Source organism: Eulemur rufifrons, chromosome 14 (assembly GCF_041146395.1).
Source record: "Eulemur rufifrons isolate Redbay chromosome 14, OSU_ERuf_1, whole genome shotgun sequence".
Classification (NCBI taxonomy): Eukaryota; Metazoa; Chordata; class Mammalia; order Primates; family Lemuridae; genus Eulemur; species Eulemur rufifrons.
Window position 1 is genome coordinate 8,610,663 of NC_090996.1, and position 23,965 is coordinate 8,634,627.

Below are 23,965 nucleotides of genomic sequence, written 5' to 3' on the forward strand. Positions count from 1 at the left end.
AAATTGTGGAGCCCCGAATGAAGTTTTACCTCAGTATTTATGGGTGCAGTGATCGGTTGCCAGGGGTAACAGACTTACATAATAACAGGTAGTTCAAAAGTTTTAGGTTCAAAGTCTCCCAAAAGGCTTCTATAGATCCCTTAATTAACTCTGTCTACACGAGCAAATGGTTACAAAATCTTTCTAGGCCAAACTTCTAAGTTCTAAGATAAAACTATCACTTTAGCAGAAAAGCTAAACAGAGACGTAGTGGCTCCATATTTCTTTATCTGGTTATTGTGGATTGAGACAGGTAGTCAGGAGTCCAGCAGCAGCTGTCCCTTGGCCAAGTGCTGTTAGCCACAGGTGTCTGTCTCTCCAGCGGCACTTCTTTGATCAGCTCCCATCCCCTGGCTCCATGCAAACCTGCTTTGTTGTTCAAAGCAGGCAAAAACCACAAGTTTGAGACCGCAGCGTCACCTTGGAAAGCAGCTGCTACTGACCACTGAGACGCCCTCCTGAGGCCAGGCAGCTTTTGATATGCGAACTAACAGGTTCACATATTCCTTCAGGGCAAAGCCCTGCAAAACTCCTGAAATCATTTCTGTCTCTAATATTATAGGGGGCATTTCCATAAATCAATATTTTTTTAGGAACAACAGAGGGGTTCTTGCAAAACCGACTCAGCAGACTTCCTGCTAAAACTGGACTTCACAAGGAAACACACAGAGGAGCCTAGGAAGAGGTCCCGGAGGCTGACTAAAGTTTGGTCAAGCAGAGAATCTCTGTCACTAGTCCCCGACTGCAGCGTTTAGGCTCGGGATGGGTGATGCAGGGGCCGTGGGAAGGAGGGGAGGAGAGAAGGAAGAACTGTTGATTCATGGCCCTGGAAGGAGTCTTACAGAACGTCCAGTCCAATGGTCTCATTGTGCAGATACAGAAAATGACTCACAGGAGCCAGCCCCTGGCCAAGGTTGCAGAGTCAAAGACATCCAGGTCCCCAGACTCCCAAACAAGACAGATTCCTTCTGCTGGACAGCCAGGGCGGGAGGGGGACGGCCCCCTTTCAGCGGTGATGGGGGTGGGGTGATCCCCAAGACCAGCCAGAAACCAGAGGTCTAGGGGGTGGGGCAGGCTGGACGTGGGCTTTTAGAAATGGACTCCCAGAGAGGCAGTGTCTAGACGTTTCCAGAAAGACTCAGTGCCCCCCACCCCATTCTCTCTAATTAAGGCTGCCTACATTTTCAGTTCCCAGCAGGCCTGGGGGCTGGTGCAATCCATCAGCTGTCAAGCCTCTCCAGGGAGCTCGGGCAGCTGCCAGAAGGCTCTCGCGCTTTCTCTGAGACTGGGCCAGCGAGGGCGGGGCTGGTTCAGCTGCAGTTGGCAGCCGCCTGCCAAGGGCGTGGCTGGCGTGGCCAAGGCTTCCTGAGCAGTGTGAGGAGAGGAGGGTGATCTTGGGGCTACTGTGGAGCACCCCAGACTTTGGGGCCAGGGATGAGGGTGGGGGCCCTCTGATGATGAAATCCCCAGACCCTTCAGTGGGCAGTGAAGGGGGTGGGGCTATGACCTGTTTCCCATCCCCCATCCCTGGTTCCTGGGAAATCCCTGGGGATAGAGTTGTCCCCTTTATCCCAGAAGACACCCCCCTGGCAGCTCAGTGCCTGGGATGCCAAAGCCAACCACAGATTGTCAAAGAACACTGGGCTGGTGGGCGAGTGGGAGCTGCCACCCAGCCCTTGCTCTGCCTGCCAAGCTCAGTTGCTGGGTAGGGAGTGCCGCCTCCTAGAGGAAGGGCACCCAGCAGGGCTGGAAGGGACCCCAGAGAGCCTGGCCAAACCCTCCCTGGCCTGCCAGGGAACACTCAGCTGCACTCCTGCCCCTGTGGCCCGGGAGCCCACAGGCCTCCCTGAACTGCCTGGGAAGTGGCTCCCTTGCTGGAGGGAGAATTGGAGGCCTGAGACCCTTACTGGCTTTGTGACCTTGGGGAAATTCTGACCCTCCGTTTTCTCATCTGAAAAAAAAAATGGGACTCTGATAAGATACTTCGATGTTCTAGAAAGGGTAATTCTCATTACTCTGAATCTCAGTGTCTGAAATTAAAGGCCTTCATAACAGTGCGCACTCACTGAGCGCTGGCACTTTCTGCACATTAATGCATCTGAGACTGACACAGCCCTGCACATGGGCGGTGGCGTTGCTAGCCCTGGTTGGCAGATGGGGACATGCAGGCTCAGAGATGTCACCAGGCCACTGAACAGCAGCACCCAGATTCAAGCCCAGCCCTGTCTGACCTCAAAACCCAGTTTCTCCCTCACCACCACCACCGCCATCTCATCACGCTGCCCAGAGCCACCCAGGTCCCCTCCCTCGTGATTGGCAGGGTGATCTACGAGTCGTCCCTCAGGAACTGACCCCTTGAAGATGAATGTGAATTCTGACTGAGCGAGCAGGGCACAGGGGTTTGCTGTGCCCTGACTTGCAAAACCTCTCCTGGCGTGGGCAGCAGGGTGCACCTGCCCCGCCTGGGTTCCAGGCAAGATGAAGGGAGCTGTGAAGGCATCTGTGTCTACAAAGTGCAGGCAGCCAGGCAGAAAGCCCCCACCCAGAGCGTGGCCGGGCCGGGCAGGGCCACACTTGAAAGCATTCATAACCACACCTGACAGCTCCCACTGGGGTGGGGCACCCTGGGCTCCAGTCTGGGCCAAGATGGGCAGGCAGGGGCGGATGGAGGCCCTCCCTGGCTCCTGACCTCACCTTGACTTCATAGAGTTGGGGATGGGGCAAGGGTGTGGGAGTGCTGAGACCCGTGGGGAGGAGGGGGGTCATCCAGGAGCTCCCAACTGAGACCCACTGGGCTCACGACATGACCCTGCCCCAGCAAGGAAGGTGGGGCAGAGAACCCCAGGAGCTCAGAGGCTTTGCCAGGGGTGACCTCAGATTCATGGCCCAGACCCGGCTCTTCCCTGACAAGCAGCAGGTGGGTCAGAAAGAGAGGCATCTAAGAGCTCTCTCTCAAAAAGGAAACTGAGGCTCAGAGAGGGCATTGGACTTGCTGCTACCCCCAGCTCATCAAGGCGAGTGGCCTGGAGTATGGCTTTCAGCCCTGCAGGTGTCCCCAGAGTCTGGGCCTGGGCAGGGCGAGGCCTTGTGGCCTTGGCCGCTGGCAGAACTGGCAGGAGTAGAGCCTCAGCCCCAGGACAGGGCAGCAAGCAGAGTGGGACTGGGAAAGCGAGGAAGTGGTGACCCCTGGGGACTAAAGCAGCAAGAGACTGGCTCTGCGTGTTTTCCTGGAGACAGCGGCGAGTCACCTAATCTCTATGAACCTCGGTTTCCTTGTCTGAAAACTAGGGCTAACAGGACCTAAGTCCTGGGAGAAGGAAGCTGGAAGGGTCCTGCCTATGAAGGCAGGAGAAAGGGGATGTCAGGATCACAGCAGCAGCCGAGGGCAGCACGCTCCCTCCGAGTTGGAAGATGGGGGCCTGGATCCCAAGGGTGGTCAGATGGAGGGGTGGGATTGGGGACGAGCGTCAGGCTCCAAGCAAGTTTGTGTGAGCTGTGCCACCTGGAGCTCCCCTTTCCCTGTGTCCCTTTGGAATGATAAACGAAACCAGCTTAGAGATCATAGTCTGCACAAAGGGAAACTGAGGCCTGGAGAAAGGAGGGGCTTTGCCGCAAATCACATAATAAATCAACAGAAAAACCCTCACTAGATTCGAGTTTGCTGCACTGGAGTTTCCTGGTCAAGGTTTCTTAAAGAAAATTAGATACAATGGAAGACGTAACAGAAACCTTCCTCCTGACCCGTCTCAGCACTGGGTCTCGGGGCTTCTGATCTGGGCCAGCCCCACTGCCGGGGGCTGGGGGAACATGGCCAAGCCCCACCAACTCTCCTTCCCCTTCCCTCTCTGCAACTCCAGGTAGATAATAATATCAATAATTACGACGTGCCAGGCCTTGGGCTAAAGTCTTCACTTGCATGAAGTCACCGATCCTCGGGCCAACAATTAGATCATGAGTCATTTAACAATGAGGATAGGTTCTGAGAAATGCATTGTTAGGCGATTTCTTCCTCGTGGGAACAGCCCACAGTGTACTTGCAGAAACCCAGATGGATGGTACAGCCCACTGCACACCTAGGCCATCTGGTCCGGCCTGTTGCTCCCAGGCTACAAACCTGCACAGTGTGTCACTGTGCCGAGTCCTGGAGGCAACTGCACCACAATGGTAAGTATTTGTGTTTCTAAACATAGAAAAGGTACAGTAAAAAGACAGTATTATAATCGTAAGGGACCACCATCCTGATACAGTCCCTCCTGAAAGCATCTTTATGTGGCTCAGGACTATTATCATCATCATCTCCATTTTCCAAATGGGGAAACTGAGGCATGAAGAATCTAGCTTGCACAAGTTCATCTGCTTAGTGACACAACCAGGACGTGTGGGCTACGGAGCCCACACTCCTAAAGACCACAACAGGCTGCTTTATATATCACATTCCATCTCAGAGTCCTGTGGTTCAAATCCTGGCTTGGACACTTCCCAGTTCTGTGGCCCTGGACAAGTAACCCAACCTCTCTCAAAGGGCGGCACTGGCCGCAGGCCACGGCCCACAGCGCTTTAGCTCCCAAGCCTGCGACTGCCCTGACAGTGGCACTACTCCAACACCGGTGCTCCAGTCATTTGTTTTCCTGAACAAGAGAAGGTTCCAGATGTGGGCAGAACCTTCCTCGCCCCGCCCACGGCCCCTGTACGCAAGGGGAGGAATGCCAGGGGAGGAGCAGCCCCCAGCCGGTCATTGCCATTAATAGAGCCCTGAAACACCGCCTGCTAAAAATACCCGGCTGGAGGCCCATAAAAGCGCAGCCCGCCGGCGCCCGCCACTTCTCGCCACCGCCAGACCCCAGAGCAGAGCAGAGCCAGCATGACCGAGCGCCGCGTGCCCTTCTCGCTCCTGCGGGGCCCCAGCTGGGACCCTTTCCGCGACTGGTACCCGGCGCACAGCCGCCTCTTCGAGCAGGCCTTCGGGGTGCCCCGGCTGGCCGAGGAGTGGTCGCAGTGGTTCGGCACCGGCGGCTGGCCGGGCTATGTGCGGGCGCTGCCCCCCGCCGCCCCCGCGCTCGAGGGCCCCGCGGTGCCCGCCTACAGCCGCGCGCTCAGCCGGCAGCTCAGCAGCGGCGTCTCGGAGATCCGGCAGACGGCAGACCGCTGGCGCGTGTCCCTGGACGTCAACCACTTCGCCCCCGAGGAGCTGACGGTCAAGACCAAGGACGGTGTGGTGGAGATCACCGGTGAGCCCCCGTCCCCGCAGGGGACGAAGCTGGCGCGCGATTGGGGCTGGGGCGGGCCCGGGGCCCTGGGGAGTTAAAAATTAGCCGAGTAGCAAGAGCCCGGCTCCCTGGCCGCCTTCCCCTGCTCACCCCTAAAGGCCCCTTCGGCCCTAACAGCGCTCTGTGAAGGGAAGAAATGCGCCTTTCGGCCCTGTCTCCAAGTCAGCAGGTCCCCTGGCGCTGTCCCTGCCGCCGCCGCGCCCCCACCCCTCTCAGAACTCTGAATCGAACTTTCCAAAAGTTTCCAAGGGCCAGGACAGTCGGGCACCGCCCCCCCACCCAGCTCCCTCCCTCTTAGGTGTCTGCCTTGAGTCCTGGCTACCGCCCCACCCCCCAGCAAGTGGCTGGGCCCCTGGGCAGCTGGGCCTGTTTGGACATGGGCCCCTCCCCCCCCAGCCTCTGACCCTGCTCTTGCCTCCCCCACCCAGGCAAGCACGAAGAGAGACAGGACGAGCACGGCTACATCTCGCGGTGCTTCACCCGGAAATACACGTGAGTCCCCCTGAGCCAGGTCCTGGGGGGTGGGTGAGCTCAGGGAGGGGGCACAGTGACCCACCTGACGGGTAACTCTTGCTCTCCCTCCTTGCATGTCCAGGCTGCCCCCCGGTGTGGACCCCACCCTGGTCTCCTCCTCCCTGTCACCTGAGGGCACACTCACCGTGGAGGCCCCCCTGCCCAAGCCAGCCACGCAGTCGTCGGAGATCACCATCCCTGTCACCTTCGAGGCGCGTGCCCAGCTTGGGGGCCCGGAAGCCGGGACATCCGAGCAGTCTGGAGCCAAGTGAAGGCCTCAGCCCGGCTGCCCACCCCGGCGGCCATCACTGGCCATCCCCCTCTCTTACATTTGTGTTCTTTTGATACGTTTCCCTTCTGTTTTTCTCAAATAAAGTTCAAAGCAACCGCTTGCCACTGCCTCAGAGCCTGGTGTTCGTGGAGGGTCTTGCCACAGCCTTGGGTGCCTGTGTTTGCTGGCTCCCAAGCTGGGCCCCAGGGGTGCGGTGTCATAGGTCGCCGGGGACAGCCCTGTCCTCCAGCCTCACATCCATTAAGGGAGAGATCACGATTGTAACCTGGCAGGGACGCCTAGGCTGGGACCAGGCGACGTGGGACAGAGGTGATTGCACCTCTGCGGTGCTGGTGTTAGGATTACCTTGTCAAAGGCTTGCCGCCAGCCGTAGCACCCTCCAAAGGCACCATGCTGGACCTGGTAGGCTCAGGATCACTGTCTCACAGCCACACCCCCGGAGGCCAGGGCATCCCTATTGGCAAGCCACAAGGGAACTGGCAAGCAGAGCAGGTGTGAGGACAGAGTCTCAGGCCCGGCAGCTGGAAGGGTGGGGAGACTGGAGCACTCCGACCCACTGATGGGCTCAGACTTGACCTTCTGGCTGGGGCAGTGCAACTCTTGTTACATGTGTTTATTTCCCTGTTGGCCTCTCTCCAGGTCCCGCCAGGCCTCTGAGAGCCCTGTCCCTGTCCCTTGTCTGCCCTCACCCTACCCACCTCCTTCTAACCAGGCTCAAGGAGGGAGGTAGAAAGCAGATGGGGGCTTTGGAGCTCAGTCTCAAGGTCTCCAAGAATTTGAGGGACCTAACACCATCTGCCCCTGCAAGGACTGATAGCTGTGGCAAGATATACGCCACGTTCTTTTCTAAGCCCTATCTTTCTAAGCCCACAGCCCTACTTTCCCAGGGTGCCTGGGAGGAGTGGTACCCCGCAGGGAAGGGCCTGGAACAAGCACGTGCCCCCACACAATATTCCCCCCCCACACCACCCCACGGGCTCCCTGCTGTGATCCCCACATCTGGAGCAGGCCAGATGCCATAGCAAGTACAAGCCCTTGGCCCAGAGCTTGGCCCAGATGTGGGTCTGGGGTAGCACCTCTGGGCCAAGGGGGCTCGGGCTGGCAGGGCAGGGTTGGCTGGCCCAGGTCTGGGGTCTCCGCTGGGCATCGGGAGACCTGGTGGGCGCCTGTGCTGCTTATGTGGTGGAGGACACTTCCAGTCCTCTCCCGGCCTGTCCTATCTTTTCAGTGGGTCCATCTGTAAAGGGCTCTGATGTCCCTCAGGTCTGTGGACTCTGACATTGGCCTTGATTCAATGCATGGTAGCCTCCGGGCCCCTCTGCTCAGCCTAAGGGCATCTGAGGGGCGATGCGGGCCGGTGGCAGTGGCCAGTCCCTGCCTCACGGACCTCAGTCTCCCGTGGCTGCTGCTCATGATTGACTGGCTCCCCCAGGCTCTGTGGGCTGCCCAAGCCACCCCCAGCTCTGGGGTGATCCCTGGGCCTCTCCTTTTCTTTCTCCCCCTCCCAGTGGTGACATCTGCCCTCCCTACTGGCACCACCTCCGGGTCCAGGACCCCGCCAGTCCGCCCAAATGCCTGCTCTCAAGGGGGCAGGTGAAGGAAACAGCTCAGTGACAAGCAGCATCACGCCATTCGAGAGGGCCAGGACCACGTTAGTGGCAGTGGGACAGGCAAGGCGGGAGATGAGGGTGAGGAGAGGGACAGGCTGGATGTGGGGGCGCAGGGGGTGGGGGAAAGAAGGACTCAGCAGAGGCCCTGAGCCTTGATGGCCACAGTTCCCTGCTTGGGGCCCACTGACCTCACGGTCTATAAGGTTGGGCAGCCCCCAGGCCTTGGCTGCTGGGGAGTGAAGTAGGAGTAGGTACTGCCATCTCCCCTGCTCTAGACCCAGGGCTGGGCAGGCGCAGACTTCCACTCTCCACCGAGGGGCAGGGAGAGGAGCAAAGGCTGCCCAGAGAAAGGCTGCAGAGGACCCCAGTGCTGGCTCCAAAGGGCCTGGCCAGAGCACCTTTGTCACAGGGAGAGCCAACGAGGGAGAAAGGAAAGGAGGGTCTGGCAGAAGTAGAGCTCCTGCCCAGGGACTGGTCCCAAACCAGTCTGTTGGCAGCCACCCAAGCCCCATGCCACCCTGGCAGGGCCCAGGGTAGTGCAGGGGTCAGGCTGGCCAGGGTCCCATCTGCTGGCCTCATCTTGGACCCCCGTACGCCTCCCCTCCCTCCCACCCCCACAGGCATACACTGGGACCTGGGGGTTTGGGCACACAGCAGGGGAGGGGAGGGAGGAGGCAGATTGGCTGAGGGAGGTGGGTGAGGCTGGTCTGGTCTTAGCCAGTCTGGCACCGGCCCCTGAAGCTCAGAAGCCCTGAAATGGGGGCCAAGCCCAGCCCTCATGCTGCCCTCCCAGGGAAGTGGCCCCTGGGAACGTGGGGGGCCCTCCTGCAGATCAGCCTGGAGCCCCGAGGGCATATCAGGGCCTCAGGGGTGGCGAGCAGTTATGAGAGCCCCTGATCTGTAAATGTCTAGTGCAAATTACAAAAAGGTGCCCCCTCCATGCCAGGGCCCAGGGCTTGGTGAACCCCAACTCACCCCTTTGCAGGGGGTGCTTTCCCAGAAACTGGCTGGCTCAGCCCCTCAGCATACAGAGGGGACCGTGAGCCCCGATGAGGACTGCACTTGCCCAGGGTCACCCAGCAGGTCTGGGCAGAGCAGGACATGATGTGGGACCTAAAGCTGCTCCCCGGGGTGGAGGAGGCCCAGCGTGTCCCTCCCTCCCCAAGTGTTTGCTGTTCTACCCATCAACCCATGCCCGGTGCACCAGCCCGAGGAATGCAGGGTTCCACGGGAAAGACTCGTCCCTGAGCGGAAACCACTCCCTTCCTGGCACGATCCTCCTAGTCAAGGGCTCTGGTTCTCATCCCTTCCACCTCACCGGGTGACTCTGGATCTCACTGTGCCCATCCAACTGTGCCTCCTAAGGAAGGTCCATATTCTCTGAGCTTCTTACAAGAGACAGCGCTGTCAACCGCCACTTGGTGCTGGGAGAGTTGGCGGCATGACAACTGCTGGGACTCCCAGGCGTGGCTAAGTAGGGGCAGCTCTGGATCAGTAACAGACTCTCAGAACGGCCTCAGGCAGGAGCCAGCAAGGGAAAGGCAAGTGTCCGGCCAGGGCTCCCAACGCTCAGCCCAGAGAGAAAAGAGCACGTCTGGGGACCCTGGGGAAAACAGACCAGCCCTGGGGGGGTCCCTGCAGCATAACAGCCCCTCCTGCCCTTCCTTCCAGCCTGGCACACCACCTGCCCAGCCTAAGGTGGCCGCGATTGCACCAACATGCAGCACTGGTGGGAAGAAATCTGCCCCCACTCCAGGGCTGACAGAGGCAGAGCCTGCCAGGGGGGCTTGGGTTAAAGAATGGATGGAGGAGGCAGGGGCAGCTCTGGGTTCAGGAAAAAATCACTGGGCGGGGCCCCGATCTGGGTTTAGGCCGACTCTGCCCCCGTCAGAGGCATGGCCTGGGTTCCAGCCCTGCTCTGGCCTCTGAGGGGTCTGGGTGGCCTCCGATTGTCAGTCAGTGTTGTCAGTCCCCTGCAGGGTGAGAATCAAAGGGTAACTGGGAAGCTTGGAGGCTCCCAGCTCTCCTACAGGAAGACCGAAGTCCTATAGGTGCCCAAGGACACGCAGATGGCTCTGTGCAGCATCAACAAGGGCCTGGCATGAGAAAGGCCTCGGTCTTGCCCCTGACCCCAGGGTGGGCTCTGGGTAACCCTCCATAAGATGGGCTCCTGCAGGATGGCTGGGAGAGTCTGCGTGTTCCGGCTGGGGCACAATATGACAGGGGGGTTAATAACTTCATCAGGTGGATGGATGACAAAGGGTCCCTGAGCCCTCTCCCCACCAAGCCTCCTCCCTCCTGAGTTCACCCATCTCTCTCGGCCTTCGTGCCCTCGCTGGGCACCTTCCGAGCTCCTGTCCTGCCCCCCAACCGCCCCCCCCCCCCCCCGCCTACCACCCTCTCTGGCCCTTCATCTCCCTTCCTTACCCCCAACCACGGTATCCCCCCAACACCAAGCCCCCTCTTGTATACCGCGGCCTCCTTTCTTGGAGGTCTCCCATCTTTTCTGGACCCCACCCCCCAAAGCACTCCCTCACTTCACCCAGCCCCCCTCCCTTCCTCAAGCCACCCTCCTCTCTCTGAATCCCATTCCCACCTCTCTCTCAGCCCTGCTGCCCAAACCAGCCTTTTACAGTCCCTTCCATGGCCCTAGTGAAGACCCTCTTCTCCAGGCTGGCCCAGCTTGAAAGCCTTGAACCCCCGGGGTGGTCCCACAGGCCGATCCCTCCGTGGGGGTTCTGGAGCCCTAGGGCAGTGGGGTGGGAGGAGGAGGGGTTCCGGAAGAGGAGTAGTCAATCCTCACCCACCAGGCTCAGGCCTGGCTACACTGGCCAACTCCAGGCAGGAAGCCTTGGCCCCACCTGCTCCAGGGATGGAGAGGTGCCAAGGCAGGCCCTGACACTGCCCCCTACGGGACGCCCTTGGGCTGGGCATCCCCATTGCCCCGCCCCACGGGCCCAGACAGGACGGTAAGCGACTGCCCCCTAGTGCTCTCCCAGACAGAGGCCTCTCAGATATCTGACACTGCCCGCCCCAGAACCTTAGGGAATCTGTGCCAGGTTCTGGGCCCTGCCAGGCTGGGAACAGAAATGGGGACGAGAGACCCTGGCTTGGAAAATGCTGACACCCTCCCTCCATGCCTTTGGTCCAGTTCTCAGCTCTGGAGCCTCCAAGGGCCCTCACTCCTCCCAGAATTTCCCTCCTGGAGGGCCCAGCTCACTCTCTTGGCTGCCAGACCCTGCAAAGGTAGAGTGGGGGGCTGGCAGCCAAGGCCTGGGGCCCTGCCTCGCCCTGTTGCACCTTTGCTGCAGGGGTGCTGATCCCTGTTTCTGTTACTAATCAGAACTGGCACGGACTGGGCATCTGCCGCCAATCACTCGTTCGAGTATGAAATCCTCATAGCAACCGTAGGCCACTGAGAGGCAGCAGAGGATCGCAGTTATTCTTCCCGGTACTAGTGTCCCACCGCCAGGGTTCGAGCCCCACTCGGCCACTTTTTAAGCTGTGGGGCCTTTGGGCAAGTTACTAAGTCTCAGTTTCTTCATCGACAAAATGATGCGATTACATGAATTAATATGTGTGAAGTCTGCAGAACACTGCCCGGAACAAGCAGTAAGTACCCCGTCACTGCCAGGCATTTTATGAGGCAGACTGTATTATTGCCACTTTACAAATATGGAAACTGACCCTATGGAAGGCCAAGGACCCTGCAAGGTTATGCCACCTAATGAGGATGTGATGGGATAGGAATTCAAACCCTGAGCTCTTAAGCTTTCTTCCTCCAACAGCCCTTTATTCAGAAAATGAGACTGCTGCGTGACAGAAATCTCACCTTTCTAAACAGTCAGTAGTCACACTGCCGCTGATCTTTAATTTCCTTTTTTTTTTTTTTTTTGAGATAAGAGTCTCACTCTGTTGCCTGGGCTAGAGTGCTGCGGCATCAACCTAGCTCACAGCAACCTCAAACTCCTGGGCTCAGGCGATCCTCCTGCCTCAGCCTCCCGAGTAGCTGGGACTATAGGCATGTGCCACCATGCCCAGCTACCCGGCTAATTTTTTTCTATATATTTTTAGTTGTCCAGCTAATTTCCTTCTATTTTTAGTAGAGACGGGGGTCTTGCTCTTGCTCAGGCTGGTCTTGAACTCCTGACCTCAAACGATCCGCCTGTCTCGGCCTCCCAGAGTGCTAGGATTACAGGTGTGAGCCACCGCACCCGGCCTGATCTTTAATTTCTGAATCCAGCTTTGATGGTGACTTGAGCGAGGCACCTCCCCTCTGGGGACTTGAGATCATACAACTCTATGCTGGCAGGTGGGAAGGGAAAGAGGGGTGTCTGTGATCCGTTCTATTTCTGGTATCTTTCCAGAAGCTTCAGGAGAGCCCTGGCCTGGGCTGGCCGCTATTCAATTCAAAGTTATGAGTGTGTGTCAGGAGTGTGGGGAGGAAAGGGCACTCGGGCGGAGGACCTAGCACGAGGAGCAGTAGAATGAAGGGTCTGTGACACGGGCTTGCGGACAGCGGGCTGGGCAGGTAGGTTAGGAGCTGGCTGTGGAGGCCCGGGAATGCCAAAGAGAGGCAGGGGCTGCCTCAGTGTCCCCAGGACACCAGGTCTGCCGCCCGCTCCGCTGCCCCACCAGGGGGCCGGCATGTAAGGGGATGGAACCCGTCAGACCCAAGCTGCCCCTCCCCGCTTTGAAACCTCCCAACTGTTGGAGCAAGGCGCACAGAGCCCGGGTTCCTACTCTACGATACGGGAATAACGTAGACCTCCTGCAGCTTCTTCTAGAATGAGAGATACGTAGGTAAGAATCTCTGGCCACAGAACAGCAAACCAGTACAGGACACGAGCGATCACGTCACTGTTCAGAGGGGCAGCACGGCAGGCGCGGGGTCAAGGGCCTCCCAAGCACGCGCCTTCCACGGGCAGCGCCCGCAGAGGTCACTACCGCCCTGTGAGGCATTATAATGCCCTCCACAGCCACACCGGGCTACTCCGGTAACAAAGGCGCGAGCGGAAGACAGAGGGCAGAGATGCGGGAGAGAAAGGGAGGTGAGCGGAGAGGGAGGAGAAACGAGGGGATAAAGCTCCGGGGTGGCAGGAGGGCGGAGTCCAGAATGTTCCTGGGGAGGAGGGGCCTAAGCCCTAGCAACAGTCCGGCCATTGGCGGAGCGGAGACAGACTGGCCTGTGATTGGCCTTCGCCGTGCCCGCGCCGGAAGGTGGTGCCTCGCGGGGCGGGGCTGCAGACAGAGCCGCGGCCCCGCCTGGCCCACATCCGGGCCTCTGGGCTGCCCGAGGCGCTGGTGCTTCCGTCGAGGAACCCTGGGGTTGGGGGCTGCACGGCTTGGCGCATGGGAAACCGGCCCGCGGGGGAATGCAGGCTGCAAAATCCCTTGCCCCGAGCCCAGGCATTTGGGGAAGGGAGGTGCCCAGGGGGAGGCCCGAGAATGGAGCTCCAGATTCGTGGAGCTGGGGGTGTCTGGGCTCGAGGGCGCTGCTGCTGTCCGGGATCTGGTCCCAGCCAGGTGGCGTGAAGGCTTGAAGGAGGTGGAGTCGGGCTGAATCTTAGGGCCTGGGGGGAGGAGGGGGCGGCTCTTGGGAGGGCCAGCTGCAGAGCCAGGAGGCGCCCACCGGGGGGCAGCAGAGGACGGGCCCGCAGGAGCTCCTGGGTGGGGTAGGGGTGCACACGTGGGCGGGCTGGGTGCGGAATCCCCATTCCAACTCCCGGGCCCTGCAAACCAGCATCACGGCAGCATTTTGTAGACCACGTAGAGGGGCAGGGGCAGCCAGACCAGTTGTCGCTGGTGCATCCTTGGGTGCCGAGGCCCTGAGGGACTGGGCCAAGGCTGTTTTGTTGGGTTTTGTACCTACCGAGTTCCATTTTGGTCCTGTCACCACTAGGCTAAAAGAAATCTAAGTCCTACTATACCACGGGGAGAAATGAGTATTACTCTTTGCTTCTGCCCGGCACTGGCATGTAGCATGTTTGACCTCAGGGATCTGGACGTTATTTAGGGAGATTACGTGGAAAAGGACTCACCCAAAATGCTTGCAGCCGGTCATAAACTGCCCCCTCCTTTATACCGTTTACCCAGTCTTTATTTCCTAAGTTTATCTTGTCTCTGTTTCGAATGTTATCTGTTTTAGGGCAAGAGAATATTTTTCACCTGGTCTGCCCACTACTGAACCTTCTGCAACCTAGAACTCATCACTGAGGGGCCACACCATTCCTAGCAAGGAATGTTTTAGTTTTCAAACTTAGCAGGAAAAAAAGTCCTGTAAACCACAATAGAAAAAAATCCATCTTTTGGAAGGCAAGGACTTTAGGAAGGCACTTTGCTTTGATAAACCTAAGGGAATACCAGATGAGCTGCTCCCTCTGGCTTTAAAGGACTGACAACCATTGAAACCCCATCCCTAAAATCTGGCGTCAGGTTAAGAATAAAAGGAGATAGAGGGCTTTGACGTCTCTTCTCCACCCCCATCTAAGAGCCAGTAAGTAGTGGGGTAATTTGTCCATCATGATGGGAAGAACCAGCTTAGCACCAAAGCTGATTCCCCTAGTGTAGATCCGATATGAAGGCAACTTCGCGCACACACTTGCCTGTTCCTGAGATAACTTCTGTGAATAAGGTGGGCTGCACTGTTTCCCCACCTCCCCCAGGATGGGGGCAGAACAGCTGCAGACCACCAGGACTCACCAGGCCAGTGTGCACATGTGTGGGGCAGTTTGCTAATCAAAGCAAGTGCTTACCGAGAACCTACCTAATACTGTACTCTTCCCATCCAGGGGAGGCAGAAGAGGATGGTGAGGAGGCAAAGCACCCGAGCCTAGAAGATTTCAGTCCAAAAACAACATGGTTCCCCTGGGTGGTGGCCCATCCCTCTGGTCTGTCATTCTGAGTGGCAGCTTTGGCCTTGTCTGCTTAGGTAAGAGGCCCTGGTGCTGGCTGCTGCTAAACAGCACCACGTGAACCAGTGACAAGGCCAGATGGAGGATAGAGCAAAATCCTATGCAAGACAAAAAGGTGCCCCAACAGGGATGGGAAACAAGCTAAATGACGCAGGAGAGAACAACTGGACAAACCCAGAATGGGGGACATTCTGTAAGACTGTCAAGTAGCCTGGGCTCTTGAGAAAGTCAATGTTGAAGAAGTGGAAGGAACAGAGAGGCTAAAGAAGCCTAAAATGAAATGCAATTAATGAATCTTAATTGGATCCCTGTTGGTGTGGGAGGAGGGCGTAAGAGCTATCAAATGCATTCTGGGGATGATTTGGAGAAATTTGAATATGGGCTGATAATTAGAGAATTATTGTTGATCAGTATATAACATGGCAATTATATTAATGTCCTTATTTTTTGGAGAAATATGATGAACATAGGGAAGAAAATGACCCGTGGCAATTTTTATTTCCAAGGTTCCACAACACATAAATTTACCTGTTACCGAGTAGTGGGTATGTAGTTAATCACTGTACTGCTCTTTTCAACTTAACTGTGTTTGCCATTTGTCAAAATCAAAGGTTGGGAATAAAGTGCCCCAATATCTCCTAGCTACCCTTTAAGTGGGGTTAAATATTCTAATTCAAGATGTACTCGTGTATGTGAGACCACCAAATTTTAATTTTCCATATTTAAAATCACAAGGCATACCTTTTATGACCCAAGTCACGTCAGTGCTCAAAAGCGCCAAAATCTTATCTCAAACAGCCAGATCAGGAAGAACGGAGGACAGTGTGGTTACCCCTCAGAAGGGCAAAGAATGGGTGGCAGGTCACAGGCATGGGGGGAGAGTTGCTGATAAACCAGGGTCAGCAAACTAGTAGCCACATTAAATATTTTAAGCTTTGTGGGCCACATGCTATGTCCTTACACTTTTTCTTTACAAGAATGTAAAAACCATTCTTAGCTCGGAAGCAATACAAAAGCTTTAGACTGGCCAGGCATGCGCCTCCTAGCACGTTGGAGGCCCAGGCAGGAGGATTGCTTGAGGTCAGGAGTTCGAGACCAGCCTGAGCAAGAGTGAGACGCCCGTCTCTACAAAAAATAGAATTAGTGGGTGTGGCAGCATGTGCCTGTAGTCCCAGCTGCTCGGGAGGCTGAAGCAGGAGGATTACTTGAGCCCAGCAGTATGAGGTTGCTGTGAGCCATGGTGATGCCACTGCACTCTAGCCAGGGCAACAAAGCAAGACTGTCTCAAAAAAAAAAAGTTTAGACTACACTCTTTTGTATTTTGCAACATACACATGCACTGCCAATTCAAAAAATAAAAACCAAAATCTCAACCTTCCATATCGTAACATGGACTTTCCTCCCCAATGCTATGGTCATGGAGTGCCAAGTCAGTACCTTAATCTGGGAAGTCCTGATTCACTTGTTTTGCCAGTGTGATCTGGCCACTCTCACTCTAACTCCTCTCTGATCACAGTATCTATGGTTAATGAGAGGCAGGGCTGTGGCCATTCAGATGTAACGACATTCATCCACACCAAAATTAGAAAATTCAAGCCAGCACAGGCTAATTAGCAAGCTGGAACACATTTTAACGTTCTGATTAGGCTAATGACCGCTTAATGTCAACTCCTAGAAATAGAGAACAGTGTTACCTAGTGTTCGGAGGGCTGCTTCTCCAAGCTTGCTTTGAGAACTGGGCACCAGGAGGGAGCTGCCATTCTTAGCCACTCAGATCACCCCGTGTGAGTCAATACGCAGTTTCAGCTGACCAGTGCAAAGGCCAGTGCATGTGGTAATCGCACATAAATAGAGGGCGGGAAACTGCACTCGTACTAACAGCAACGTATTTGCTGTACTAGAAGGTCCCCTGCCACTGAATGACCTAATTTATGGCCTCTCACTCCACCCCCAAAGTTCTTGGAATAAATAACTCTGCTCCACGGATGCCAAGCAGAGTGGAATATTCACTGCCCTACCCCTATCACCTTTATTTTGTTTCACACCATCAGTTATTTTTAAAATTCTGGAGTGCACTGAACGAAGAGGCCCTCTTTCCCACTGGTGCCTAAGCCAGAGCACTAATTTAATTCAAGTAGTATGTGAATTTTCTTAACCTTCCTCTACTTTGGCCATTCAGCCTCAATTCTTCAGGGCCATTCTGTTCCAATTACTTATCTGTGTGATAACAGATTCTTTCCAGTACTTCATCTCAGACAGCACATCACAGCAGACTGGATGCGTAAGCAGCTATGACAGTCCAGGTGACTCTCTACTAAGAGATCTGCAAAACAGTAAAATAATGCTACTCCTGTCCCTATAATGGGACGTTACACTGAAGGGACAAGGGTATAACAGCAGCAACTTTTAGGAGCTCTCCCTTCTTTCTCCCTCAGTGACCTGTCTGAACAAGCTTGACTGTTCTGATCATTTTCACATCCTCAGTGACTGCCACACTAAGAGCCCAACTGTGCTGACTGGCTGGCAGCGGCTGCGCAGAAGCTGTCTGGTGTTAGCAGACCAGACTCCGGAGGGCCGAAGATTTGGGTTATCAGTGAGTTGTGGGACCTCAGGCCTATCAGTCACTTCTAGCTCCACAGCCACACGTACAGTGGCACTCTCAGGGTAGTTCTGGGGATAAATGAGCTAACACAGGTGAACCCATTTAGTATATGGTGACAGCCTATTCACACAGTGCTGTCATTCCCGAAATGTAATTCAGATTTCTCAGAAAGTGAAAAAACTTTCTTCCTGTACCGTGTGAACCAATGCCCCTGCCCTTTGGCTGAAGCGTGCACAGCTGATGTGAGGAGAGCATTCACCCGGAGTCCTGCCTGTGGATAAACCCCTCCTTGGTTAGTCACGACAGAACATCCCCCACACCCGGTGATGTGACTCCCATCAGCCACACCCGGTGATGTGACTCCCATCAGGGGCACATTCTGCCACAGCTGCCTTCAGCAACAGCAGGCTGCTGAGAGCTCCGGCCACCCCACCTAAAGCTGCCGACCACTTTAGAAGGCCTAAAAAAAATCCAGGACAATTTATTTTTGAATATTTTTAAGTGCAATGAACCACTCCATCTAAGACTCAATGAAATCTCCAAGAATCCTGGGAACCTAACTGACAGGTACTGACCCAGGCACGTGATCCAGTTTTCATTTAAACCTATACTCACCCCCAACCCAGGCTCAGAAGTTCAGTCATTTGCCCAAGGACCCAGAGGGGCCAGGATTCAAATTCAGGTCTGTGTTTCTCACCAGCTGCACCCCAGGAAGGTGCTCAGAGATCCAGTTGAATAGGCTCGTTTTGTAAGAGAAAAGTGGAGCCCCAAAAGGTGCAATGATTTTTTTAAGTCACCAAACCCAGGTCTCATTCCTGGATATAGGAGCTTTCCAGTATACACTGTCTGGCCCCTTCCCCCAACCCAATCTCACTCCTTGGGAAGGGGATTGAGGGAGAACACCAACATCCGATCAAACCTTCAAATGCAAAGGCAAAGTTAAACTCATTAAATAAAACTAAGGAGCACTGACATCAGATCTGTAAGTTTATTTGCTCAATGTACGACAGCTACATAATGACTCACATTCATGATATTCCATCACTGAGGAAAACTGCTAAGAATGGTCCGTGTGTGAAATAATTCCTTAGAGAAACACGGAGTTGGAAAAATAATCACTGATTAGACCTTAAAAATAGTTCACTGCATAACATGACAAAAAGCACAAAGGCTCATTCAGAGAACATACTCGTTGTTCTCTTACACTGTAATAGTTATAATTTCACCATGACAAACACCAGACATTAAGATTAAGCTAACACTGGTGTTTCTTTTGCTCCCCCCCTTTTAAAAACAAAATATATAACTGCATGTCACTATAGCAACATCCAAAACAAATCAATTTGTTACAATCACTATTTGGTAGAGCAAACTTTACCCCCAAAAGGAAAAATTAAATTAAAAAAAAAAACTTTAAAAAATTTGAAGACTTAATTTTTTTTTGTCATAGGAATACATAACACCTACAGTATAAGTTAATAAATTTCAAGCTACTGTATAGAAATACAACACTAGCATGCACAATATTGTATCAGTGGAGTAATGGAGGCGTAATCATTTCACTGGAGAGACAGTATCATAGGCAAGTGCATTTCTTTTAAAATAAAGAAAAGAAAAGAAACCATTCAAGCTGCTTAAATATCAAGTCTTCCATTCCCTCGTCATTTTTAGCCCTCAGGTATGATTTGATCTTGCATTATTCTAAAAAGCAGCCAGAGCCAAAGCTGAAATTTAAAGGAAAAATAGGTTTTGTAATTCCAGTAAATCATTTCCAAATGCTACAAGGAAGGACACAACACTGCTCACTGGACATGAAGATAAGTTAGGGAAAGCCCCACCTACTCGCCCCCTCCCCAAATCAGCAAAGCTTTCTTCAATTAGCTCTGCCGGTGGTCTTCTTTGCTAGGACTTCCGCTCTAGCTTAAGGAGGGGGCCTTCTAAGGAAAGTCATGCTGGGTAAACTGTGCAATGTTACAGAGCATATTGATTCTATGGTCATCACCAGTCTTCTATCTTCACTGTCACCTGTATCCTGTTACACATACTCAGTTCATAATTGTAAGCTCAATTTTGGTATTAGCAAAAGCATCTGTCAGTTTTTCCTCCATTATTACTCACACCTCTCCTTGCCTAAATAAAAGAACAAACAAAAACTAGTCTGGGGTCATTACCATCTCGGGATTTCTCACTGTTACTGATTTTATTTAAAAAAAAACAAAAACAAAAAACCTGAACACACATGTAGCAGGTCATGTTTACAGATAGACAGATTTATCCAAAATGAGAATGAGGTACCTACCCCTAAGACTAACTAAAAACAAATGTGTGGAAATAGCAATGTGATTTCCGTCAATTCCAAAATCTGCACTGACTGCACAAGAGAGAAGTGAATCTCCAGTTTCTGTGCTTTCATTAAAAAGAAAAAAAAGAGAGAGAAGTAGTTTTGGTCAAGTAGGAACTAAGTATTTATTACCTGGTAATGGTTTTAGTTTATCTTCCTACAACAATTACTCGGGGAAGTAGTATTTTCAGAGAGGAAAAACCGACATACTTACAGGGCTCCTGAAATTTGACAGAATGCTTATGAATATAGCTCTTCCTTTTGGATTTTTCTACCAGTAAGCTTCTAGCACCTGAATTTTCACATGCTGCACCACAAACCTTCTCAAACGACCACCCAGCTGCTGCCATCCGCGGCTTCTCGACCCGACTGCTCGCCACCAGCACGAGGCACAGTGGGGAAGACCCAAGTGAAGCGGGAACGGCAGTGTGATCCCTGAGGAAGGAGCTGCGGCAGCTTCGAAAGCAGGATATTCTCGGAAAAATACCAACACGATAAATGACATACAGACCTGAATTTTCTCTATTTTTGTGGAGTTTAGCATTTCTAGTAAAATGGTTAATTACTTTTGTGGTGGATTTAAGTTAAGAAGAAAGAAGGACAAAAACCCCACAGCCACCTGCCAAGCACCTGTTAACCAAAACCTAAAGTAGCTTTGATTCTCCTCAGGCAAGTCTTTCAGCCTAGGAGACAGAGACAGCAAACCCAACCTGGATAAGGCTGAAGAAGGATGGAAAGCCAAAATAACTAGCAAAGAAAAAGACACGTCAATGGCTTGATGTCACATATGGCTGTAATGTAGAGATACTGTAAACTGCAATTTAGTGTTAATACTGTCAACGAATCAGAGACTTCAGCAACCGGCAAGGCCTAAACCATAAGGGTGAATGTACCTTACGTTCTAAGTCTGTCAGTGTGGGACCTGAACTGTTCCATGTGTGGTGGAGTACACCCTGAAAAAAACGCACAGCTACAACAGATGAGATAGAAAGGACTCAGAACTTAGGACAAGAGCATATGTACATAAAAATCCTTACTGGAACCACAGAACTTACTGAATGAGGGCCATTCCATTTAAGTTTTCTTTTCATCTTAAAACCCTATTATCTAGCAATAAGTTAAATTAGAGACAGACAGCTCCACTTGCATTAATCTACAGAACAGTCCATACGCCAGTGTGAGGCTGCTATTCCAATTCCAGCACAGCTAGCCTGACTTTCCACTAGTGGTATTTTGGCAAAAATGTCAAAGAGGCGATCAAAGACAGGACAGGTCGTGGGTTTCTCCCTGGGAAGGTCATCCCTCCCTTTCCCTCCCCCACCCGACCCCCAACTCATGGGAAAAAAATAAAGACTGCAGTAGTAGCATCAGCGTGCGCTGCCAGTCCACCTGGGGGCCTTAATTGTTGCCTTCTCCGCCATCGTCGTCTTGCTGATCGCTTGTCCAGAGCGTTAGGTTGTCGCGGAGGAGCTGCATGATGAGAGTAGAGTCCTTGTAGGAGTCCTCGTTGAGAGTGTCGAGCTCAGCGATGGCGTCATCGAAAGCGGTCTTGGCCAAGTGGCACGCTTGCTCCGGGGCATTCTGGATCTCGTAGTAGAAAACGGAGTAGTTAAGAGCCAGGCCTAACCTGATGGGGTGGGTGGGCTGCATGTGCTCCTTGCTGATCTCATGGGCTTCGCTGTAGGCCTTCTCAGAGGACTCCACGACAGTCGCCCGTTTCTCTCCAGTGGCTACTTCGGCCAGGTAGCGGTAATAGTCCCCTTTCATCTTCAGGTAAAACACTTTGCTCTCGTACTGGGTCTCGCTGCAATTCTTGATCAGGTAGTTATCCAGCAGGCTCAGCACATCCTGACACACAGCTTCCAGCTCCTTCTCTATTTTCTCGCGGTAAGCACGGACCATCTCTATCTTCTTCTCGTTGCCATCTGCAGATGTCTTCTGCTCAATGCTACTAATGACCCTCCAGGAAGAACGGCGTGCCCCAACAACATTCTTGTAGGCCACTGAGAGGAGGTTTCGTTCTTCATTGGACAGCGGCTCATTCAGCTCTGTCACCTGTCAGGAGGAAAGAATAAAAAGTTGTCAGGCCACTAAAATCCAACGGATCTATCAGCTGACTAAAGTGATTAGCAGGGAGTTGTGCTGTGTGGGTGCAGGGAAAGGGGATGGGTGGACCAAGCACAAAGAAGGCAGAACGACGTAGCTGACCAACGGCGTCTGAACCCCAGCTTCCTCGCTAGAAAAGGACGCACGCTATCACACACTGTTCCGTGAAAGAACTGTCACGTCTAGGTCTCGGATGCTAAGCTTTGGTCTCAACTGCAAAAGGTCAACAGTTCTCTCACATAACACTGCATACATACCAATCCTAGGGACTTTAAGTGCAAATGGCTCACACATCTCAGCAACTTTTTAGTAAAACAAAATGAATGACAGATTTCTCCTCATCCTGCCCTGTCTTCCAAACTTGGTCCCATCCCTTCCGGGGGAGAGTACACTGAGTCAACTTCAAGTTTACTCCTGAGAAACAAGGAGGCTTTTCTGCTCATATGCTAAGGCGATGTGAATTGCAAACCTCAGAAACGAAGTCAAAATTAGGGGCATGGGATTGAGCCTGAGCACTGTGACATTTTAGTGACACAGGAACATATTATTGGTGGCACTGTCTGGCTGAATACAGTTAGCAACCCCAAAGAAAGGAGAGCCAAGCATGGCACTTGTGAGCTGAGGAGGGCAACAGCAATTAATGCTCTTTCAATACGGGCATTTCTAACGTTCCTGTCTTCATCGTCCCAAAGACTTATCAATGAGGAAGCTAAAGCAACATCGAACCAATGTTCTCTATTTTTATGACTACCGAACAACTGCTGATAATTAAGAAATTCAGTCACTCACATTTAACATTACACATCTATTTAATTTACCCGATTTCTGTAGTATCAGAGCTATATACTACTCCATTAACTATCTGACAACCCCATGAAATAGATTATTTTACAAGAAAGATAGAGCTCTTGCTTTTCTCCTATTCTGAGGTCACATACCATTATTTGTCCAGTTAACTACAGCTTCTATTGCATCTAAACGTTCGTATATTGAGCCAACAGCTAATACATCAGGAATCCCAAGTCTGGCCGGGCGCGGTGGCTCACGCCTGTAATCCTAGCACTCTGGGAGGCCGAGGCGGGTGGATCGCTCGAGGTCAGGAGTTCGAGACCAGCCTGAGCAAGAGCGAGACCCCGTCTCTACTAAAAAAAATAGAAAGAAATTATATGGACAACTAAAATATATATATACAAAAAATTAGCCGGGCATGGTGGCGCATGCCTGTAGTCCCAGCTACTCGGGAGGCTGAGGCAGTAGGATCGCTTAAGCCCAGGAGTTTGAGGTTGCTGTGAGCTAGACTGACGCCACGGCACTCACTCTAGCCCGGGCAACAGAGCGAGACTCTGTCTCAAAAAAAAAAAAAAAAAAAAAAAAAAAAAGGAATCCCAAGTCATTCCTGATTTTATATATCTTACAGAAGACCAGATATTTCCCAATCCTCAAGCCTCTCCTGTACCTGTGTACTGTTCATTGCAAAAAACTTCATACTTCTGTCCATCTGTCTGTTCTGCTCCTGCCTAGAACATTCTCCAGTGTTACTGCCCAGCAATCCACAACTATCAAGAATCAAGTTACTACTCACTCTTCCTCTATGGAATCTTCCCCAACTCTCCTCTCCCCGCCCCACATCAATCGGCTACACTCTGTCCTTTGGGCACTCAATGTTCCCTATGTATACTGACCACGGCATCTATGTAACATCATGAAGGGTAGGGAGACGACAATTTAACAGGATATGCTAAACTACTGGGGGTGAGGGGGCTACCAAAAGGACTTCTTCCTATGTTTGAATAATTTATATTCAGTATATATTCCGCTTTTATAAATGGGGGGAATATTTTTAATGAAACTGGTTAAAGTCACTACTTCAAATAGCATGTACTCTGACATAATTAAATGAGAATACAAACCATATCATATTTACTAGTTTACTGTAAGCAATTCATTTTTTAAATGAATTGATCAGCAAATGGTATATACTCAAATACTTCCTAAACAGTTTAGTAGCAGTTTTTCTCTCCCCACCCCCCGCAGCCTGTTGCAGCCTTTTTAAGAGACAGGGGTCTCACTATATTGCCCAGGCTGGTCTTGAACTCCTCCCGAGTAGCTGGGATTACGGATAGGCGCAAGCCACCACTTGGCTTAGTTTTTTATTAATCTTTTACTACCCATTACTGATTCTCCATTATAATGCTAGAGAACGGTATTTCTACCAGACATGGCTTAAGTGAAACAGACTGAAGAGCAGGAAAAAACAGTGCTTTGGTACTACTGGAATTCA

The 23,965-nt window shown here is 52.8% G+C and overlaps 2 protein-coding genes across 2 annotated transcripts in view; one reads left to right on the top strand and one right to left on the bottom strand.

The window, feature by feature from the left end:
* Positions 1–4,758: 4,758 nt before the first annotated feature.
* Positions 4,759–6,212, top strand: HSPB1 (heat shock protein family B (small) member 1). The gene is made up of 3 exons (XM_069485805.1): positions 4,759–5,267; positions 5,735–5,798; positions 5,902–6,212. Exons 1-3 carry the CDS (start codon positions 4,901–4,903, stop codon positions 6,089–6,091), a joined length of 621 nt encoding a protein of 206 aa, XP_069341906.1. The 5' UTR covers positions 4,759–4,900; the 3' UTR covers positions 6,092–6,212.
* Positions 6,213–18,217: 12,005 nt separating this feature from the next.
* The window catches only part of YWHAG (tyrosine 3-monooxygenase/tryptophan 5-monooxygenase activation protein gamma), a 30,290-nt gene continuing 24,542 nt past the window's right edge, over positions 18,218–23,965 (bottom strand). The window contains exon 2 of the mRNA XM_069486377.1: positions 18,218–21,633. Within this exon, the coding sequence (XP_069342478.1) occupies positions 20,977–21,633 (657 nt within the window). The 3' untranslated portion in view covers positions 18,218–20,976. The remainder of the gene's footprint in view (positions 21,634–23,965) is intronic.

Bases quoted from the DNA above. Each gene is read 5' to 3' on its own strand.
- HSPB1 (XM_069485805.1), top strand. From the start codon at position 4,901: ATGACCGAGCGCCGCGTGCCCTTCTCGCTCCTGCGGGGCCCCAGCTGG. The intron at 5,268-5,734 runs GTGAGCCCCCGT...TCCCCCACCCAG, and splicing joins CGGTGTGGTGGAGATCACCG to GCAAGCACGAAGAGAGACAG. The intron at 5,799-5,901 runs GTGAGTCCCCCT...TTGCATGTCCAG, and splicing joins TGCTTCACCCGGAAATACAC to GCTGCCCCCCGGTGTGGACC.